This window comes from Triplophysa rosa, linkage group LG2, assembly GCF_024868665.1.
Source record: "Triplophysa rosa linkage group LG2, Trosa_1v2, whole genome shotgun sequence".
Classification (NCBI taxonomy): Eukaryota; Metazoa; Chordata; class Actinopteri; order Cypriniformes; family Nemacheilidae; genus Triplophysa; species Triplophysa rosa.
The window spans coordinates 12,663,963-12,685,505 of NC_079891.1; the positions used below are offsets into that span (position 1 = coordinate 12,663,963).

Sequence of the window (21,543 nt, forward strand, 5' to 3'; positions counted from 1 at the left end):
TGCCGACATAATTTTCGAGTCTATGTAGGAGTGTGCTGTGGTCAATGGTATCGAATGCAGCACTAAGGTCTAGCAGCACCAATAACGAGATACAACCTCGGTCAGACGCCAATAGCAGATCATTTGTAACTCTGATCAAAGCAGTCTCTGTACTGTGACATGCTCTAAATCCAGACTGGAATTCTTCATTGATGTCATTCCTTTGGAGGAAGGAGCATAATTGAGTTGAAACTACTTTTTCCAGAACTTTAGATATGAAAGGTAGATTCGATATAGGCCTGTAGTTCCCTAGTTCTCTAGGGTTGAGTTGGGGTTTTTTGACAAGGGGCCTTATAACAGCCACCTTAGCGTACTGCCCCAGCATACTGGAAGCAGACATCGTGTCCGTCCCCCTCCTCGATGAGTGTGTTGCACCCATGAGAACAGCGGGACATGCCACGCTGGAGAAATTTGCTCTTTTAGAGAAAAAAACTCAAACACTTCTGGAACTGCCGAGACGCCCAGGGGAAGTCGCTGCAGGAAGGGACAGTCCGCTGCACCGCGTCGTAAGATTCCAGCAGTAATTCGGCATTCGAGTTTGAAGTCTCGAAGTCGTTCAGTGTGAAGGCTCCGAAGAATAAAAGGTGAATGAATGCAGCACGCCGTCTCCCTTTTATACCCGGATATCCGGGGGCGGAGTCCGTCATGCAAATTTCATTCGCCAATTTCATTGGCCTTTTCTAAACTAGTCAGAAGTTGATAGGTTCTCAAGAGCGAACCCCATCTGTCGGCTCGACACAATGTCGAGAGACCGACAGAAAGGGAACCTTAGATTCACAAACACAAGGTCTGTTTCTCATTCTTATTAAGAAAACTTTCCACTCTTCTATAATAGGATCGACGGTTGCTAAGCTGTTGATTTATTAAAAAAAAAACTTTTGCAATGACTTTCCCAGTCAAGGGGAAAAACAGTAACACATAGACTGCTGGTTGTGGTTAGCATCTCATCAGTGGTAATATAAAGATCCTTACCGCTCTGTCCTCTTCAGTGGTACGTAGAGATGATTGAGAAAATGAGAAGAGCCCATGAGGAAGGTCACTAGCAGCCATAGTAATGAAGGCATTTTGTCTGTCAGGGTTGATTGATGATCCCAGTGTTAGAGAGGTCAGGCTTAGCTGATATACACATTTTTCTTCTGGGGTCTCATCATCTAGTGCCTGTGAATAAAAAAAGGTAAGTTTGTCCATCTAAAGATAAAGGCTTGTAACTGGCAGCTCGTATGCTTCATTTTTACACTTTCATGTGTTTAAAGGAAAAAGATATCCAGCAGGTGGGATGATAAGGAATTTAGAGTATCCTTCATTGACTGGACGACTACAGTTGTCACAGTTTCTTCATAACTTTATTTAAAACTAAAGGTTTTTCAGAAGGTCTTTGTAGAACCCACGTGATGCTTCAAAGATGCTCAAAGAATTATGTGTACTGTAAAAGGGATGGACAGTTACTCAAAAGCTTTACCTTAAGCTGAATTGTAGCAGCAGACTGGCGATCTTTTAGGATGACTTTGCCTGAGTTCTCCTCAAACTCTGTTTCCACTGCTGGGGTAATGCTCCAGTAGATCTCTATCTCACCAAAGATACCTGGACCTCTTACTAGACTGAAATAGATAGGATGCAAATGTCAATTAATAAATGAAATAAACTTCTGAATACCAAAAGATGATGTGTGTAATAATCTTTGTGTAAAAAAAAGTATTACTCTTTAATAATATTAAGTGAATATCAATTAAAGTAATCTCTGTTGGTTGGTATAGGAGAGATATTTACCTGATCAGAGCTGTTCCATTGTAATTTCCCACTGGTTCTCCAATCATGATGTTTCTGCTGGAATCAGCTATTCCCACAGTTCCCAGTGCCCCCATATCAGCTTGAATAACAACTGTGGCAACACCTGATGGAGGTAAATATAAGGAAGTAAATTATTTGTAAAGATAACATGACCCTTGTTTTTATGTTTTAAAGGTACAGTAAACACTTTCTGGACAATTAAAAACTGTGCTAGGTATGCATGAAGTTCTCAAATAAACAATGGCCATTTCTCAATTCAAAGAATGCAAAAAACGGACTTGTGTTCTTGCGGAGACCGGTCTTGCTAGGCAGCCTCGGAAGAACGAACTTGGATGGACGCACCACACTGACTTCAAGCGGGATGCATTCGATGCATCCTTGATATCAAGAACACATCCGGGTACTTTTACGCGTTCTCTGTTCTTGAGTATAGGAATTGAACAAGCGGTTCCCTTTCTGTTGGTCTCTCGACGTTGTGTCGAGCCAACAGATGGAGTTCGTCCTTGAGAACCTATCGCTTCTGACTTCTTGGACGGCTGGATACATGGTACCTCGGGTTTGAGCGCGGCTCCAAGCCTGTAGGTTTTTTCGGCATCTTTGGTGTCGAGAGCTTACTCTGCTGCGGGCCAAGCTGCCTCCTCTCTCCACGCTGTGGCCATCCTGCAGGTCCATCAGGCCAAGGCGTTGAGAGAGCTCCACAAGGGTAAGACCGAACCAGCGCTTATGCAGGAACTCCGCGCCGTCACCGACTTCACTCTACGGGTGACCAAGGTGACCGCATGGGCCCTGGATCAGGCGATGTCCACACTTGTGGTCCAGGAGAGACACCTCTGGCTGAACCTTGCACAGATGAGTAATGCCGAGAAAGTCCGCTTTCTCGACGCACCCATCTCGCAAGGGGGGGCTGTTTGGTGATACTGTCGAGCCGCAGTTCTCGACAGTAAAGAAGCAGACAGAAGATATCAAGCATATGATCTTTCTTGGTACGGAACTCAACTCTGTCTCCATTACAGCGCGACTGACTACAGAGCGTGCTCACTCAGTGTTGAACTGCCTGGAACATTTCAAGCAGTCAGCGGTCCTCCTGAAACAATGTCAGAGGCTCCTGGGATGGCATCCTCGGCAGGGGTGATACCCCTCGGGTTGATGCACATGAGACCGCTCCAACACTGGCTACAGAGTCGAGTTACCTGGAGAGCGTGGCACACTGGCAGCAGGCGGATGGTGATTACGCCTCTCTGCCAATGCACCCTAACCCCTTGGACTTCAATGACCTTTCTACGGATGGGGGTCCCTCTCGGGCAGGTCACGAGGCACGTTGTAGTGACGACAGGTGCCTCCCTGTAGGGTTGGGGTGCCGTGTGCAAAAGGCATGCAGTGTCGGGGCGATGGACGGGCCCCCGCCTGCGCGGGCCTATCAACTGCCTGGAGTTGTTGGATGTGCTACCTGCACTGAAGGGGCTACGACCTCTCGTGCAGGACAAGCACGTGCTGGTCCGGTCGGACAGTACAACTGCCGTAGCGTATATCAACCGCAAGGGTGGCGTTCGCTCACGGCAGCTAACACGACTTGCCCAACGCCTCCTCCTGTGGAGTCCGCAGGTGATCAGATCCCTGCGAGCCACACATATCCCAGGCGACCTGAACCAGAAAGCCGATGCGCTCTCTCGTCAGTTGACACCTCGCGGAGAGTGGCAACTCCACCCCCGTGCAGTCCAGCTCATTTGGGTACAGTTCAGGCAGGCTCAGGTAGACCTGTTCGCCTCCCTGCACACCACCCATTGCCCGCTAGGGTACGTCCCATCCGATGCCCCCCTCGGCATGGATGCTCAAGTGCACAGCTGGCCATGGGACAAGCGGAAGTACACCTTCTCCCCAGTGAGCCTCATTGCACAGACCCTGCAAGGTCAGGGAAGAGGAGCATCAAGTGTTACTAGTTGCGCATACTGGCCCAACCGGACTTGGTTCTCGGAGCTAATGCTCTTGACAACAGCTCCCCCCTGGCCGATTCCCTTGACGAAGGACCTGTTTTCCCAGGGGAAGGGCACGTTATGGCATCCCAGGCCAGACCTCTGGATCCTCCATGTCTGGCCCCTGGACGGGACGAGGAGATCCTGAGTGGCCTACCCCCTGCAGCGGTTAAGACCATCACTCAGGCTAGGGCCCTGGCCACTAGGCGGCTATACGCCTGTAAGTGGTGCCTCTTCTCATCCTGGTGCTCTTCTCGAAGAGAAGACCCGCGGAGTTGCTCGATCGGGAATGTGCTGTCCTTCCAGAGACTCGAGAGTAATCTCTCCCCTTCCACACTGAACGTGTATGTAGCTGCCATTGCCGCTCATCACGACCCAGTTGCTGGTAAGTCTCTAGGACAGCACAACCTGATCATTTGGTTCCTAAGGGGCTCCGTACCCTCTTGCGACCTTGATGCGGTCCTGGAGCCCCTTGGAGATGCCGCTCTTTCTCTCCTCACGATGAAGACGGCTCTCTGGATGGCGCTCAAGAGGGTAGCGGACCTACAAGCATTCTCCGTGTCCACAGATTGCCTAAAACTCGGGCCCGGTGATTCTCACGCTATCCTGAGACCCTGGCCCGGCTACGTGTCCAAAGTTCCCACCACTCCCCCTAGACACCAGGTGGTGAACTTACAGGTGCTCCCCACCAGGGAGAAAGACCCAACCCCATTGTGTCCAGTACGCGCATTGCACCTCTACTTGGACCGCACGCAGAGCCGCAGGAGCTCTGAGCAGCTCTTTGTCTGTTTTGGAGATCAGCAGAAGGGGAGGCTGTCTCAAACAGAGATTGGTGCACTGGATCATGGATGCCGTCACTACGGCGTACCTGTCCTAAGATCGCCCGTGCCCACTGGCAGTGAGAGCTCACTCCACACGGAGTATAGCCTCCTCGTGGGCACTGGCTCGAGGTGCCTCTCTGGCAGACATCTGCAGAACTGCGGGTTGGGCTACACCCAACACCTTCGCGAGGTCCTACAGCCTCCGCGTAAAACCGGTATCAGCTCGAGTCTTGCAGGGCATCAGGTAAGACCGGCGGCCGGTAGGGTGTACGCCTATGATAGTACCTTTCCCCCTTTTTTCTAGGTGGGTCAATGTACTAATTTAGCCTCCCTTCTTTCCCCACTGGGTGAAGAACAGGCACTCCATCTATCACTAAGCAAGCACCTCCTGCGGGAAGGCTGGGCAGAGCAGCCCTGCCCCTTAGGCCGGGTACCAACTGAGTTATCCACAACATAGCTCTAACCGGACCTAGTGCTACCAGACGTTGTAACCCCCCCATCGGGCGGTTCCGTCTGATGTATCCTCATGATTGGTTCCCACCTTGGCAACCCATTACCTTCCCTAGGTGGACCTCCACCTTGCGGTTAACTCCTTCAGTCCGCACATTTCTCTCATGACTTCTCCCCTATACGGCGAGACCATGTTGTTATCTCCACTAAACTCCTCCCTACGGTAGGAAGTGGTCTCTGTAGCGCATCCCCCATTTGAGGAAGTAGCGCTTACCCAGTGGCGGACCCGGGCGGCTTCTCGCTGTTAGAGAAACAAGGCCGCTGCCTGTGAGGCCGAAGGCAAGGGCCTTCCCACCTTTCAAGAAAGCTCTGGGACCCCCTACCTACCCACTGGTAGGTTACAATTTCGCGGTAGCGCTCACAGCTGACACGCCCAGGCCAGTCACCGTCGCTTCGCTAGAGATTGTGACAGGGCACAGCGTTGTGGCGTTTTCCATAGGAACCCCATCTGTCGGCTCGACACAACGTCGAGAGACCGACAGAAAGGGAACGTCTTGGTTACGGATGTAACCTTAGTTCCCTGATGGAGGGAACGAGACGTTGTGTCCTTTATGCCACAACACGTGCTGCCCACTGCAGCAGTCGTGAGAGGTTCTCAGGCTCCTCAGAACAAAGGTGAATGAATGCAGCACACGTCTCCCTTTTATACCCGGATATCCGGGGGCAGAGTCCGGCATGCAAATTTCATTCGCCAATTTCATTGGCCTTTTCTAAAGAAGTTGGAAGCGATAGGTTCTCAAGGACGAACCCCATCTGTCAGCTCGACACAACGTCTCATTCCCTCCATCAGGGAACTGAGGTTACATCCGTAACCAAGACGTTATTTATCACGTAGAGCAAGAACACGAGGACACAAGACCGCTGAAGAATGCATATTGAGAAAGGGACAATTAAATTGAAATTTTAGTTTTTAATTTATTTGAAAATCCCTAGATAGATATTTCATGAGGCTTGTTGAGAGAATGGCCAGTACATGCAATGCTGTAATCTAGGCAAAGGTTGACCAAATTAAGAAGTGTTCATTTGTTTAAAACCTTTCGGACAGGTCTGACTGTTAGCATAACTGATAACTGATTACAGCAAGAAATCATTCTTGCTGTAATCAGTTATCAGTTATGCTAAGAGTTCAATTTAAACTAGAATTATAATTTTGTTAGTGTCCATCATAACGAACAATAACATTATATTTTTTTTAAATACACTTTGAAAAAACGCTTTAAAAGTGATTCCAACGACATTGTTCCTCTGTAATTTTATGGTTGTGCTGTGGACAAAATTATTTTTTAAACCGTTTCTTTCAAGTAATTGGTATTGTCCTTGGTTTTAGAACTAAAGCTCAGAAGACAGCCTTCTAAACGAGAACCAAAAGCAACTTAAATAGTGCTTTTTTACTTACATAAAATATTAACCGTTTTCTTTGTGTTACCAGTGAAGATACATGTAATGTGATGGCTTGCATATGGTACCTCTAACTGGATCAATAACTGGTTCAGCCTTTGCGGATAGAAGCTGGATTGTGAATCTCTCCTCTCCTTCAAGGACAGCATCAGCTAAAGCTTGAATCACCAGAGTCTTCTTCGATTCAGTCTACAAAAAGAATAAAACAGCTAAAATATTGTTGAATCAATTTAAGGTGATCATACTTAAATAGAACACTATAACAGTCCCTAACTTACCCCATTAAACACGAGAGACCCATTGCGAGGGATCAAGTCTTCTTTGCCCTCTTCCTGCAGAAGCCAGATCAAATGAACCCCACCTTCTCCTGAACTCCTCACTACAGTCAATGTAGCTACAGAAGCAGGGTCATTCAAAAAGCTGGGCTCAGAGACAGAGACCTGGAACACAAAAGCTCAACAGTTGGTAATGTGAAAAAATTCCATTTATTAAGACTATTTACTATGGGATAAATCACTGCTAATTCTTCCAATCTAAACAAGACTTGCGTTACTTAAAGGGGTGTTGCAATGGTTGTCATGCATTCTGACTTCTTTACAATGTTAAACGTGCTGTCTTCTCATGCTTAACATGGTCAACTTGTCAAAAAACGAGTTGGGTGTATTAGGCAGTATTTCTGTGCTCGATACACTCCCCCAGCGATCGTACAGGTTTCGGAAAGTTTTTTTTCAAACATACAAAACTGTTTCATAACAATATTTCTTAGTCCCTTATTGGACAATTCTCCCGGAAAAGCACACAGCAAGGAGAGCAGGAGAAGGAGCATGCGCAGACGTCACTTTCACTTGTGTGTAGGAGAGAGAGAGAGAGCATACGTTCACAAAGTTCAGGTGTTTGTTTGTTTACTGCATTTGGGTGATGAATGTTATATACATGGTGGATATAACGCTAGATTTGGAGATCGGTTGAAATTTATATATGGAGCCGTCCTAGCGCTAAAAGATGCCGGACATAAAGCGCATGCGGTGAGTGAAATTGATGTCTGTGTTTTGTTGGCAATGTGCTTTAGTTCAGCCTACCCCTCCGCCCCATACCCCGTATGCTCTCGGAAAAAATCGTACAGCTGTATCTATCTTTTATAAATGTGATCAAACTAAACACTCTTCGAAGATACAAAGTATGTAATACTACTCTATAGGTACTCAAGATTAATATGAGATTGGCAGAAACCACGTGTGTTAGGGCCGCTTTAACATAGTTACTCGTGTGGCAGGGCTTCAGGAACGTTTATGCAGAGATATCCTAACAGCACTAATGTGGAAATTACTATGCTGCCACTAAACCTACCATATACTGATAGCATTTACAATAGAATTTACATTTAAAAAATTTGGCAGACGCTTTTATCCTAAGCGACTTACATTGCATTATACTATACATTTGTTTCTAAGTATGTGCAATCACTGGGATCGAACCCATTACCTTAGCGTTGCTAATGCCATGCTCTAACCAATGAGATACAGGAAAGCTTAAATCACAAAGTAACATTATTTTAATTAAGTTACAATAAATAATGCAAAAAGCTGCCATAATGTGATTAAAGGGACCAAAAAATGAACTTTAATCAAAGTAAAACATCACAATGCTATAGCATATTTCCGACCAACAATTCAACCTTACATCAATTGTACCATAACTTTTGTTCCCTTTCTGTCGGTCTCTCGACGTTGTGTCGAGACAGAATGGGGTTTGAACTTGAGAACCTATCATCTCTGACTTGACTTTTAAAAGGCCAATGAAGTTGGCGAATGGCATGAGCATGCCAATCTCCGCCCCGTACATACGGGTATAAAAGGAAGATGGCGTGCCCCCTTCATTCACCTTTTGTTCTTCAGAACCTGCGAGGCTACATGCTGAGCAAATTCACATTTGACAGCGACTCCAAGAAACGTTCAGCTCCGGTGCCATTCTTCCCGGAGGTGCATGAAGAACTCACGAAGACGTGGAATGCCCCCTTCTCCCCCGGGCTCTGTTGCTCTGACTTCCCTTGACGGCTGGGCAGCTAGGGGCTATGTCGACCTTCCCCAGGTTGAGCGCGCTGTCGCGGTGCACCTTTGGTCGGCCTAGGCTCCCCTCCAAGGCATTTAAGTTCTCGTCCGCACTCTGGTCGAGGGCTTACACTGCTGCGGGCCAAGCTGCCTCTGCCCTGCATGCCATGGCCATCCTGCAAGTACACCAGGCCAAGGCACTTGAAGCAGTTGCACGAGGGAAAGTCTGAACCAGGGGTTACGTAGGAACTTCGCACTGCCACTGACCTCGCTCTCTGGGCAAGTAAGGTGACGGCGCGAGCCCTGGGTCGCACAATGTCCACCTCGGTGGTCCAGGAGAGACACCTCTGGCTGAACCTTGCGCACATGCGCGACGCCGAGAAATCCGCTTTCTCGCCCATCTCGCAAGGGGGGCTGTTTGGAGATACAGTCGAGGATTTCGCGCAGCAGTTCTCGGCTATTAAGAAGCAGACAGAGGCGATAAAACACATCTTGCCCCGCCGCGATCGGCCGCTTTTAGACCGTCGAGGTCCCGTGCGGTGTCTGCTCCCCCAGCAGCCCCGCCCTTCCCTGGCATCCGCTCCAGTGCAGGCGCCCCCTCACCAGGCGGCCCCCCAGAAGTGTAAGACCCGCGGAAGAGAGCATCATCTTCCCATCAGCAGCCGCAGAAGAAGCTACCCTGACGGGATGAGCCCAGGGGGATTGAGAGCCACAGACCCGGCGTCAGCCATTTCATTGCTGCCGGGTCCGAGCAGGACGGTCCCTGCCCCGTCCCCTCCTCTGCCGGGCCATTGCCCCATCCCCTCCTCTGCCGGGCCCTTTTTCTGGCGGCCACTCCTTCACACAAAGAAGTTTCCTCTCTCCCTAGGCTTTTCTATCCACAGACAGTTGCAGCCTCTCCCCGATGTTGCGTCATGGACTGTGGTACTGCAGCAGACCCACAGGCGTCAGCATTCTTAATCAGACGGTGCGTCGACCTCCGGTCGCAGCAGGCAGGTAAGTCAGCAGTGCTGCTTGCCTCCCCGGGGTCCATCCTACGGCGAGGCAGTCGCCCTGCCAGCCACCGAACCAACCCCCACAGGCACGATGCAGATCAGTCCACTAGTCCCGTTGTAGCAGTCCCTGGAAGCCTGGCTAGCGCTTTCCACACCGTCGCGCTGGCTAGAGAGGACAATCCATCTCGGCTATGTGATCCAGTTCACCAGACGTCCGCCCGTGTTCCGGGGCATTCTGTTCACCTCTGTTCGACAGGAGCGATCGAGCCCGTCCCTCAGGCCGAGATGTCCTCGGGCTTCTACAGCCCGTACTTTATCGTCCACAATAAAGGTGGGGGGCTGCGCCCCATTTTGGATCTGCACACCCTGAACAGGCCCCTTCACAGGTTACTGTTCAGGATGTTGACGCAAAAGTGCATTCTGGCGTCTGTCAGACACCAGGATTGGTTCATGGCAATTGACCTGAAAGACGCGTACTATCATGTCTTGATTCTCCCTCGTCATTGACCGTTTCTATGGTTCTCTTTCGAGGGTCGGGCATATCAGTACAAGGTCCTGCCCTTCGGTCTGGCACTGGCCCGGTCCCCACGAGTCTTTACCAAGGTCTCAGGGAGAGAGGTGTGCTCCCCAGCAGCCCCGCCCTTCCCTGGCATCCGCTCCAGTGCAGGCACCCCCTCGCCAGGCGGCCCCCCAGAAGCGTAAGACCCCGGATTCTCAACTATCTCGACGACTGGCTTATTTTGGCTCACTCGCGAGATCTGTTGTGTACTCACAGGGACCTGGTGCTTCGGCACCTAGCCTGCTTGGGCCTTCGGGTCCCTGGGACAAGAGCAAGCTCTCCCCGGTGCAGAGCATCTCTTATCTCGGTATAGAACTAGACTCTGTCACCATGATGGCGCGTCTTTCTCCCGAACACGCACACTCGGTGCTGAACTGCCCGACATTGTTCAGGCGGCAGTCAGCGGTCCCCCTGAAACTGTTTCAGAGGCTCCTGGAACACATGGCATGCTCGGCAGGGGTTATCCCGCTCGGGTTGATGCACATGCGACCTCTTCAGCACTGGCTACAGAGTCGGGTTCCCTGTAGAGCATGGCACACCGGCACCAGGCGTATTCCTATCACGCCTCACTGCCGTTGCACCCTAATCCCTTGGTCGTCCATGACCTTTCTACGGACAGGAGTTCCACTTGGGCAGGCCTCGAGACACGTCGTGGTTATGACGGATGCCTCCCTGCACGGATGGGGTGCTGTGTGCAACTTCCTCAGGGAAGAGGAGCATAAAGTGCTGGTAGTTGTGCCCTACTGGCCCACCCAGACTTGGTTCTCAGACCTAGTGGCTCTGACGACAACTCCCCCCTGGCCGATTCCACTGATGAAGGACCTTCTTTCTCAGGAGAAGGGCACGGTCTGGCACCTGATACCAGACCTCTGGAACCTCCACGTCTGGCTCCTGGACGGGACGAGGAGATCCTGAGTGGCCTGCCACCTGCGGTCACTGAGGCTATCTCTCAGGCTAGGGCCCCAGCCACTAGGCATCTATACACCTTTAAGTGGCACCTTTTCTCGTCCTGGTGTGCTTCTCGAGGAGAAGACCCACAGAGATGTGCGATCAGAGTCATGCTGTCCTTCCTCCAAGAGAGACTTGAAGACAATCTCTCCCCTTCCACGCTGAAAGTGTATGTAACCGCTATTGCCGCTCATCACGATCTAGTCAGTGGTAAGTCACTCAGACAGCATGATCTGGTCATCAGGTTCCTTGGGGTGCTAGGAGGCTGAATCCACCTTGACCACGCTCCATACCCTCTTGGGACCTTAACGTGGTGCTTGAGGGCCTCCAAAGGACCCCGTTCGAGCCCCTCAGAGAAGCCGGTCTTCCTCACCTTACGATGAAGATGGCTCTCCTGTTGGCGCTCGCTTCGGTCAAGGGGGTAGGGGACCTACAGTGAGGGAAATAAGTATTTGATCCCCTGCTGATTTTGTAAGTTTGCCTGCTTACAAAGAAAGGAAGGGTCTATCATTTTTATGGTGGGTTTATTTTAACTGATAAAGACAGAATATTAAAAAAAATCAGGGGAAAAAATGTTATATAAAGGTTATAAATTGATTTGCATTTCAGTCAGTGAAATAAGTATTTGATCCCCTACCAACTAGCAAGAATTCTGACTCCACAGATTGGTTTATGTGCCTATATGGACCACAGATTAGTCCTGTCACTTTAAGAAAGTACTCCTAAATCAGCTTGTTATGTATATAAAAGATGCCTGCCAACAGAAGCTGTATCTTCCATTCAACCTCTCCACCACCATGGTCAAGACCAAATAGGTTTCAAGGTATGTCAGGGACAAGATTGTAGACCTGCACAAACCTTGAATAGGCTACAGACATAAGCTTGGTGAGAAGGAGACAACTGTTGGTGCGATTATTTGGAAATAGAAGAAATACAAAATAGCTATCAAATGCCCTTGGTCTGGAGCTCCCGCAAGATTTCCTCAATGGAGTAAAGATGATCATGAGAAATGTTAAAGATCAGCCCAGAACTACACGGAAGAAGCCTGTTAATGATTTCAAGACAGTTGGGACCACAGTTAGCAAGCAAACCATTGGTAACACGCTATGCCACAATAGATTGAAATCCTGAAGCACCCGCAAGGTCCTCCTGCTCAAGAAGGCCCGTCTGGCTTGTCTTAAGTTTGACAATGAACATCAATATGATTTAGAAAAGGCTTTGGCGAAAGTGCTGGCACTGCTGTGAGACCAAAATTGACTCCTGTGTTTGGAGGGAGAGAAATGCTGACTATGACCCCAAGAACACCATCCCTACAGAAAAGCACAGTGTTGGAAACATTCTGCTTTAGAGCTTTTTCTCTGCTACAGGTATACAGGATGACTTCACCGCATTGAGGGGCTGAGGGACGGGCCCATGTACCGTAAAATCTTGGACGAGAACCTCCTCCCCCTTAACTAGATCACTGAATATAGGTTGTGGATGTGCCTTTAACATGACAAAGATCCAAAACATATTGCCAAGACAACCAAAGAGTAGCTTAAGGAGAAGCACATTAAATGTCCTAGCCAGTCTCTAGACCCTAGTCCTATAGAACATCTGTGAAGGAGGCTAAAACTCTAATTTGCTGAGCGACAGCCAAGAAACCTTAAATATTGACAGAGGAGTGGACTAAATGTATCCTGACACATGTGCAAACCTGGTGACCAACTATCAGAAATGTCTGACCTCTGTGCTTGCCAACAAGGGTTTCTCCACAAAGTACAAAGTTATGTTTTGCTCGGGGATCAAATACTTATTTCACTGACTGAAATGCAAATCAATTTATAACCTTTATAACATTTTTTCCCTGATTTTTTTAAATATTCTGTCTCTATCAGTTAAAATAAACTCACCATAAAAATTATAGACCCTTCATTTCTTTGTAAGCAGGCAAACTTACAAAATCAGCAGGGGATCAAATACTTATTTCCCTCACTGTACAAGCACTCTCTGTGTCCAACGAGTGCCTGGAGTTTGGACCGGCTTTTTCTCACGTGATCCTGAGACCCCGGCCTGGCTACATGCCCAAGGTTCCCACCACTCCCTTCCGGGACCAGGTGGTGAATCTGCAGGCTCTCCCCATTGGGGGGGAGGAAGACCCAACCCCTTCCGTGTTGTGTCAGGTAAGCGCCTCTACTTGGACCGCACGCAGAGCTTCAGAAGCTCTGAGCAGCTCTTTGTCTGCTTTGGAGGTCAGCAGAAAGGGAGGGCTGTCTCCAGACAGAGGTTGGCGCACTGGATCGTGGACGCCATCACTACGGCTTACCGATCCCAAGATCCTGTGCCCACTTGCAGTGAGAGCTCACTCTACTCGAGGTGTAGCCTCCTCGTGGGCACTGGCTCAGGGCGCCTCTCTGGCAGACATCTGCAGAGCTGTGGGTTGGGCTACGCCCAATAAATTTGCATGATTCTACAACCTTCATGTAGAGCCGGTGTCAGCCCATGTCCTGCACGGTACCAACAGATAGACTGGCAGCCGGCTGGGCGTATGCCTGCGAAAGCGCCTTCTCCCCCTCGGGTGAGTCAGTGCGCTATTCTAGCCTCCCTGCTTCCCCTCTCAGCGAAGCACTAAGTACTTCTCCGACAAGGAGCTGGGCGGAGCGGCTCCCAGTCAGGCCTGGTTTCGGTAGAGTTTCCCTAGTCAGGTGAACCCCTTAATCTGCGCTGGTGCTCCATACGTAGTGATTCCCCCACTTGGGTGGTCCCGTATGATGTTTCCTCACTCTACGGTTCCCCCATTGGTGAACTTGTGACCTCCCCTCAGTGGAACCTCCACCTGCGGTTTTGCACCGCTTAGTGTGGGCCGCATGCCTTTTCCCCATGAGTTCTTCCCATTGGCGAGAACATGCTGGCATCTCCACAGTTCCCCCCCCCTGTGGTGGGGTGTGGTCTCCATAGCGCGCCCCTTCTCCAAGTGGGGGTAGCGTTTCCCAGTGTCCCTTATGGTACCGGGTGGCTATCTCGCTATAGAGAACAGAAGGTCTCCGCCCGTACGGCCGATGGTAAGATCCCTCAGACTTTGTTTAGCTCCTGATATCTTACCTTTCCCACTGGAAGGTCACGATTCGCACAATTTGCTAGCGATCACTGGTGACACGCTAATGCCTGTCAGTGTCGCTCCGCTAGAGTCGGTGACACAGCGGAAGTGCTGTGGCGTTTCATATAGGGACCCCATTCTCTCTCGACACAACGTCGAGAGACCGACAGAAAGGGAACGTCTCGGTTACGACTGTTACCTTTGTTGCGTGATGGAGGGAACGAGACGTTGTGTTCTTCATGCCACAACACTTCACTGTCTGCTGCAGCGACCGGGGGAATCCCAGGTTCCTCACCACAAAAGCTGAATGAATGGGGCACGCCATCTTCATTTTATACCCGCATGTACAGGGCGGAGATTGGCATGCTCATGCCATTCGCCAACTTCATTGGCCTTTTAAAAGTCAAGTCAGAGATGATAGGTTCTCAAGTTCAAACCCCATTCTCACACAACGTCACGTTCCCTAACAAAGGTTACAGTCATAACCGAGACGTTTCCTGGGTTCTAAAAACACCCTTTTGAGGTTGTTTCAGTTATTGCGCATCCACTCAGGTTGGCAGGTGTCTCATAAGACTCTGTGTAGAGCGCCACCCCAGAGAACCGTCAGTCTTTATCAATTGATGATTGGTCTTTTTACCGGAAGGCGGACTTCCTTCACTAAAGGGGGCATATTGGGCATTGCATTCACTCCCTATTCATAGTAATGTCATTAGTGCATCTTGTTAGTATCTATTATCTTTGGCTGAAGTAAATGTAATATTTTAACAATTAAACACTAATATAACATTAATATATATTCATTGTTATTAATTGTAAATATACCATTAGCTCCTCAAATCCAAACCGACCGAAGGGCGAATCATTGGCTGGGATGCTGATAACTACAGATGTCTCATTCCCCAACTGGGCACCTCCTACGACACGAACCAGTTTTACAATAAAAGTCTCTGTAGACTCCACAATTGTGTCATCAATGATGGTGATCTCAAGATTGGCCACTGACTGCAAAAAAATAGTATATAACATTCTGCATTAATTATATTTTGTGTTAAGTAAAAACATAACAATGGTTTACATTCTATTGAAATTCTTTGCTATACAGTAATACCTTCCTTTAGACTTTTCCAAATAAATATTTTTCAGCTAAATCTGGCACCAAGCGACTGTTGATATAACTTATTCAAAATGTAGTTATTGCGAATTAATAAATAAAAAGAGACTTTACTTGTCCATCTTGAAAGGTGAGGTTTCCTGAGGAAGGATTGAAGTCCTCAGTGTTGGCTGTGACTGCTTGGACCTCCCAGTAGAGCACCACACGACCAGAGCGACCAGCTGTTCTTATGACTGCCAGACGTAGGATGTTTCCAGGTGGTGGTACCTCATAAGCCAGCACTTCTCCAGACAAACCCTATAGGATAATACAGGTGTGTATATTCTTCATTATCAACAAAGACAAAATGATACCTAAACAAGCAAAAAAGTTGATTATACTTAAAGAATCTGAGAAAATTCACTGAGAGTAATCTTTGAAAATTGTGTACAAATTCACTTCATACAAAATTAGTGATAATCAGGACAAATCATATATGTTATTCATTAAGTCTTTAACAAAAGTACAACAATGATTACACTTGTTGCATTTGTAAGTGGTGAGAATCAAGAAAAGCAATCATGAAAGTAGTACTAGTCTAGTACTGAAGCCAATATAAGCATTTTGAAGCATTTGGAGCATTTTGCACATCTGGGTCGATGATATACCATACTTAGCATTCTTACTAAGTGTTTTTGTCTGGTTTTCTAGTACAAATATCTAAACGTTCTTAAATCAAGATGCACTATTTTAACAAAAAAATTGACCCAAGATATTTAGTCTCTTTTTAAAGAGGAAAATATAAGAATTAAGTAAGTTTATGGTAAAAACAAGCATAAAAAATCTTTTCTCACCAATTGGGTGAGAAAAATAAATTTGAATTAGATACTTGAGAAAAGGGTAAAACTAAATTCAAGTTTATTTTTCTCACCCCATTGTCAGATTTTTTTGCTTGTTTTTACCATAAACTTGCTTAATTCTTATATTTTTCATAAAACAAGACTAAGGTCACTTTATGTGTCGAGTAATTGTATATTGATTTAAGATGTTTTTAAGATATTTTACTATGTTATAGATATTTAAGACAAAAATGCTTGGTAAGAATGTCATTTTTTTTGCAATATATGAAATTGTAACACGACTGTTCAGAGCTTTATATTGCAATCCAACCTTCGAGACGTTGAAACCTAGGATTCCTCTTGGATCATTGTTCTCTTGAATGATGATCTCAGCTATTTCCAGACCGGGCCTCCTCAGACTGGGCTGACCAGCTCCTGTGTTCATACCCACCAGTTCAACTCCAGTGATGTTTACAAGGAACGTCTCAGCCAGTTCAGGAATATCATCCTAAAAAAGCACATATACACACATACTGTATTTGTTAAAACTATTCAAAACGCCTCTACGTGTTGAGGTATGTCAGTAGCCTGAAGTCATAAACCTTTAGGCCAAGCAAACTTGACATGTAGTTTCAAAAGCTGCAATATATGCAAAAGGTCAACAACCACTGTAATTTGCAGGCCATGAGATATTTTAGGAGGAGTTGAGAAATATGAAATTTCACTTGCACATGTAACTGGTTTTTGCAAAAAAAATGTTTAGAATTTAGAAGGACTTTTTATTTATATTGCATCCCATTCAAGTGGAGTGTAATACTCACGGGTAGGATAGTGATGGTGACCAGAACAACAGTAGCATTCACCATCAAGATGACTGTGGCCTCCTTTGCCACATAGTCAACACCTTCGCTAGCCTGATTGACAGGAGGCAGGTGGAGGGCCACTTTTGTTGTGTAGTGAACTAATACATCCCCTGATGCTCCTTGATCTCTCACAATACTTAGTGTAATATTGCTTGGGCTCTCTAATACGAAAGGGAAATAAAAGGTAAAATATTAATAAAACAATAAAATAAGTGTTAGTCAATGTTTCCTTAATCTAACGAATAGGGCTTTATGCATAAAACCACTGTCAGTATAAATTCTAACACATGTTAAGTCGAAGTAACACAATTCTAAGCCGAAGTATATGATTTTCTAAATATCTGCATGCTTTTTGGTAAGCAGGTTTTTTGGTTTACAGAAAATGCTGGGATAGAATCTAAGAATCTTAGTCATTTATACATTGCGAGATTCAACTTAAACAAAGTTAAACCAACTTCAGCTGATGGATTACTTTGAGGTTCTGGTGTGATGAAGTACTGGGAATCGAGGTGCCAACCGATTACTCCATAGGGAGAACCATTGGCTTTAATAGTGAGGTTTGCTTGGCCACGCTGAGGGTCGATCATGGCTCCTCTGGATGGATCAATGAGGCCAATGGTTGTGACCTTGGTCAGGACAATGGAAACTTTTTCTGCTAGCTCTGGAATGTCGTCAGCTAATATATTCAGAGAGATGGTAGCAACAGCCTGACTTTCAGAAAACGTCACCTATAAGCAGAACAGATGAATGCTATGTAAATATAATATAACATTATATAAGTAGAATTTTGTACTTTTTGGTTTTGTTGAAATGATTCTGTTTTAGCACCAAATGGGAGGTTTGTATAATAATAATTTAGAATTGTTGTTTTAAAAATAGCTGCCAGAACATTTTTTCACTGGTCTGCCTGCTGTAAATGTTGTAAACAGTTGTAAGTTTTAAGAAAGGAATTTACAATACAAGTACAAATGAAGATAACAGATAACTCCGTTTTTAAAATCTTTCAAAAATCATGTTTTTTATTGTGCATTCCAATTAATCTCAATCACACTGCAGTTGGTTTGTTTTGATTTAAGCCATAATAACTAAAAAAAAAACTAACTAACTAACACAATAAAATCATTTTAACATAATAAAGAACATGATTTTTTTTTTAATTAAAAACTGAGTTCTCATTTTAGAACCAAACTCTTCAAATGTAAAGATGCAATTGAAGCATATTATTTATTTTTATTTCTAACTAAAAATATATAATATCAGAGGCAAGCAGTTTACCACTCCTGAAGTGGGGAAAATGTCATCCAGATTTTCATAGGCTCTCCAGTGTACTGTCAGTCTGCCAGACCTGCCTCTCCTCCTCTCAATGGTCAGAGACACAGGGTTATCATCCACTAGCTCATCCACATCACGCATTAAAGAGTTCTTCGCAGAAACCATAATATAAAAACAATGCATGTTAGTTTTTTGCACATCATGACCTGAGCCTGGTCCCAGGGCCTGAGACAGCATAAATGGTTGTCCCCCAGCCTTGTGTTCCAAAAGTTTAAGCAGGTGGAATTTTTTGCCATTGAAAACATTGCTAAACTCTTTTAATTTGTTATATATGTTTGGATGAAATATAGTACTAAGAGTAATGTTTGGGAAATGCATGCATCTAGATTATAGCATGTATAGGGCACACACATACTATATATTGTACTAGAGTATTAATACCTGTGCAAAGCCCACTATCCCATAAGCATCATCATTGGCAGGAATAAACAAGGTCACTTGACCACGAAAGCCAATCTCTGCTCCTCCTTTGGGGTTCTTGAGGCTGACACGAAAATGTTCTTCCACCTCTGAAACATCATCATCAATCACATTCACTGCAATTTCGAGCTCATGCACACCAGGCTGGAAAAACAGTTCTCCTGAACTGAGCATAAGACAAGAAAATACAGAATCCGTTTTAGATTAGAGTTAGAAAAGAATGTGATACATGTAACATAAGCACTGTATACTGTATACAGAATATATAGAAATCAAAAGTCAAATGTATTATGTTCCTAAGCTTAAAATATATTATGATTAAGATAATATGATCTTATTGATACTATGGTCAGCAACGATAACATACTTGGGGATGAAGTCAGACTGGTTGGAAACTGAGGTCAACTCATATAAAACCGAGTTTGATTCTCCAGTGGCTAGGATGAGACTCTTGGTCAAATTGAAAGATCGAACAGGTACATATAGGAACTCTTGTGCAGATGGAGACTTCAAAACTTCAGCAAACTGTCTTTGATTTGACCTCCAAGCATATAGGGTCGAACCATTTAGACCCGCAAGCAAAACATGAGCTAATAAACAAGCAAATTAGTCATTAAGAAATGCACATAAAAGAAAGTTTAATGATGAAAGAACTACATCATACATTGTATAGCTTACATATTCCAGAAGGAGGGGTGAAGGGGTGGACAGAAAATAGGCCTGGAAATGGGATGGATTGTGAGTGCAGGAAGAAGCTTTGCTGAGAACCCCACATAAACATCTGACATGTGGAGCTTGGACCTTCTGATGAGGTGATAACAAACATACTGTGAATGTTAGACACTGATACAAAGCATGAATAATTAAAATAAGTTCATTCATGACCATCATTTGATATCAAATGCACAAACTATGAAGAATATTGGGTAACACTTTAAAATAATGGTCCGTTGTTAACAAGTAACTATGCAGAAAGTAATAGGTAGTACTACATTAACACTTACCTTAATACTATTAACTAATATAGAAGCAAGATTAACTAAGCAATAAGTAATAGCTAATTTAGGACAAAGGTAGTTCCTTATTTGGTATTTGATAATTACTAAAGAAAAATGCCATCATTGAGAACTATTTGCGAAATATGACCAATTAATAAATAAAAAACAATTAATTACTAATCTCAACATTAACGTACATAAAGTGAAAAAATAGGTTGTTTGTGGAAACAAATTTATGAATAAATACAAATACCAAAAGCCTAATACCAAAACATGAATGGATATATTCTACATATATAGCCTATCCATAGAAGTGTTAATGTAGTACTACCTATTACTTTCTGCATAGTTACTTGTTAACAACGGACCATTATTTTAAAGTGTTACCGAATATTGGACCAAGGCCCGGTTTCACAGACAAGACTTAAGGCTAGTCCCAGACTAAAATGAATGTGTGACCTGTCTTAACTGAATATAATTTGTCCAGAAATATCTTAAAATATATCAGTGCCATTGTTTTGTCTCGAGATGCACACCAGTAAAGTATCCTTCTAAAGCAGTTTTATAAAAGCGACATAAATATCTTAATTCAACTAAGGCAGTGGTTCCCAAACTTTTTACAATGGCGTACCCCCCCAGGGACTTAACATCATTCTGCGTACCCCCTTTCTTACAGTAACAATTGTGGTCTCAAACATTTTTTTATTTGCATTTTAAATACATGTAATTTTCTTTTATCAAACAATAAATTATATATGACTCATATATAAATAAGTGACTCACTGCTTAATGAGATGGATGTGCTTGAAATGACTTGCATAACTCTGTGATGTTTGGTTGTATCGGAGAAAGTCTGAGTCTCAAATCATTCTCTATGCAGAGTCTGTGTCGATATTTGTTCTTTATGTGGGCAAGTGCTGAAAACCCACTCTCGCAAAGATACGTTGTGGAGAAGGGCAGTAATGTTTTCAAAGCGTGATCGGCTAAGGCAGGATACTCTGCATACAAAGCTATCCAGAATTCTGTCAGTAATTTTTGTGCGAAGTCACATGAGGTACGTAAAGACGTGCGCTTACGCATGAGTGGACGCATATTTTTTGATTGGATGTCATGAATTTGACCTTTTATGGCACTACGTGACTACTTTTTTGCTGTGTGTACACTAGAGGGAGCACGTCTTTATATTCAGCTTGTGAGAAAAACATGCCTTGATTGTCAGATGCGTTATAATTAAGTAAACAGTAGATTTCAGGATTTTGTTCACGTACCCCCTCCGTCACCTGGCATACCCCCGGGGGTACGCGTACCCCAGTTTGGGAACCACTGAACTAAGGCATAGTCCTGGCTTAAGCTAAGCCATGTCTGTGAAACCGGGCCTAAAAGTTAAACCAAAAAGCATGTATGGTTGTTGTTGTAGGCTACTGAATACTAAAAACACAGTAGAAACCAGAGAACAAATCTTGAAATAAAAGAAATCACTAAATTTCTTTCACCTCATCGACAAACCTTTCAAAATTAAAACCAGTAAAAACAGCAGTAAATGCATAAAATTACTATTGACTACATATGACTGTTACCTTCAGTAACAACAGCAAGAAATGTATCTCCTCCCATGTCAAATGACTCCACTTGTTTGACTCTTGCATTGACTGTTAGAGATTGAGGTTTCTGAAAATGTCCATTACTCCACTGGTAGATGAGGCACGTATCTGAGGTTTTGTTCATGCACACAGCCAGGTGCTGTAAACTACCACTGCTTCCTCTGAAGGGTGTGACTGTGGTAATTCCTTGTAACCCCAAATTTTGATGGAGAGAGAATGAGTCACCAGTCCACTCAAAGATCTGAAGA

The 21,543-nt window shown here is 45.3% G+C and overlaps 1 protein-coding gene across 1 annotated transcript in view; it reads right to left on the reverse strand.

Annotated features, from left to right (window-relative positions):
- Positions 1–21,543, reverse strand: part of adgrv1 (adhesion G protein-coupled receptor V1) — an 84,257-nt gene that overhangs the window by 20,295 nt on the left and 42,419 nt on the right. Inside the window, exons 29-42 of the mRNA XM_057349206.1 lie at positions 19,375–19,497; positions 19,064–19,286; positions 18,658–18,862; positions 18,220–18,366; positions 17,417–17,672; positions 16,903–17,105; positions 16,413–16,589; positions 15,378–15,560; positions 14,975–15,154; positions 6,805–6,966; positions 6,595–6,715; positions 1,807–1,930; positions 1,499–1,637; positions 1,012–1,197 (exon numbers count right to left, since the gene is read on the reverse strand). Of these exons, the coding sequence (XP_057205189.1) occupies positions 1,012–1,197; positions 1,499–1,637; positions 1,807–1,930; positions 6,595–6,715; positions 6,805–6,966; positions 14,975–15,154; positions 15,378–15,560; positions 16,413–16,589; positions 16,903–17,105; positions 17,417–17,672; positions 18,220–18,366; positions 18,658–18,862; positions 19,064–19,286; positions 19,375–19,497 (2,429 nt within the window). The remainder of the gene's footprint in view (positions 1–1,011; positions 1,198–1,498; positions 1,638–1,806; positions 1,931–6,594; positions 6,716–6,804; positions 6,967–14,974; positions 15,155–15,377; positions 15,561–16,412; positions 16,590–16,902; positions 17,106–17,416; positions 17,673–18,219; positions 18,367–18,657; positions 18,863–19,063; positions 19,287–19,374; positions 19,498–21,543) is intronic.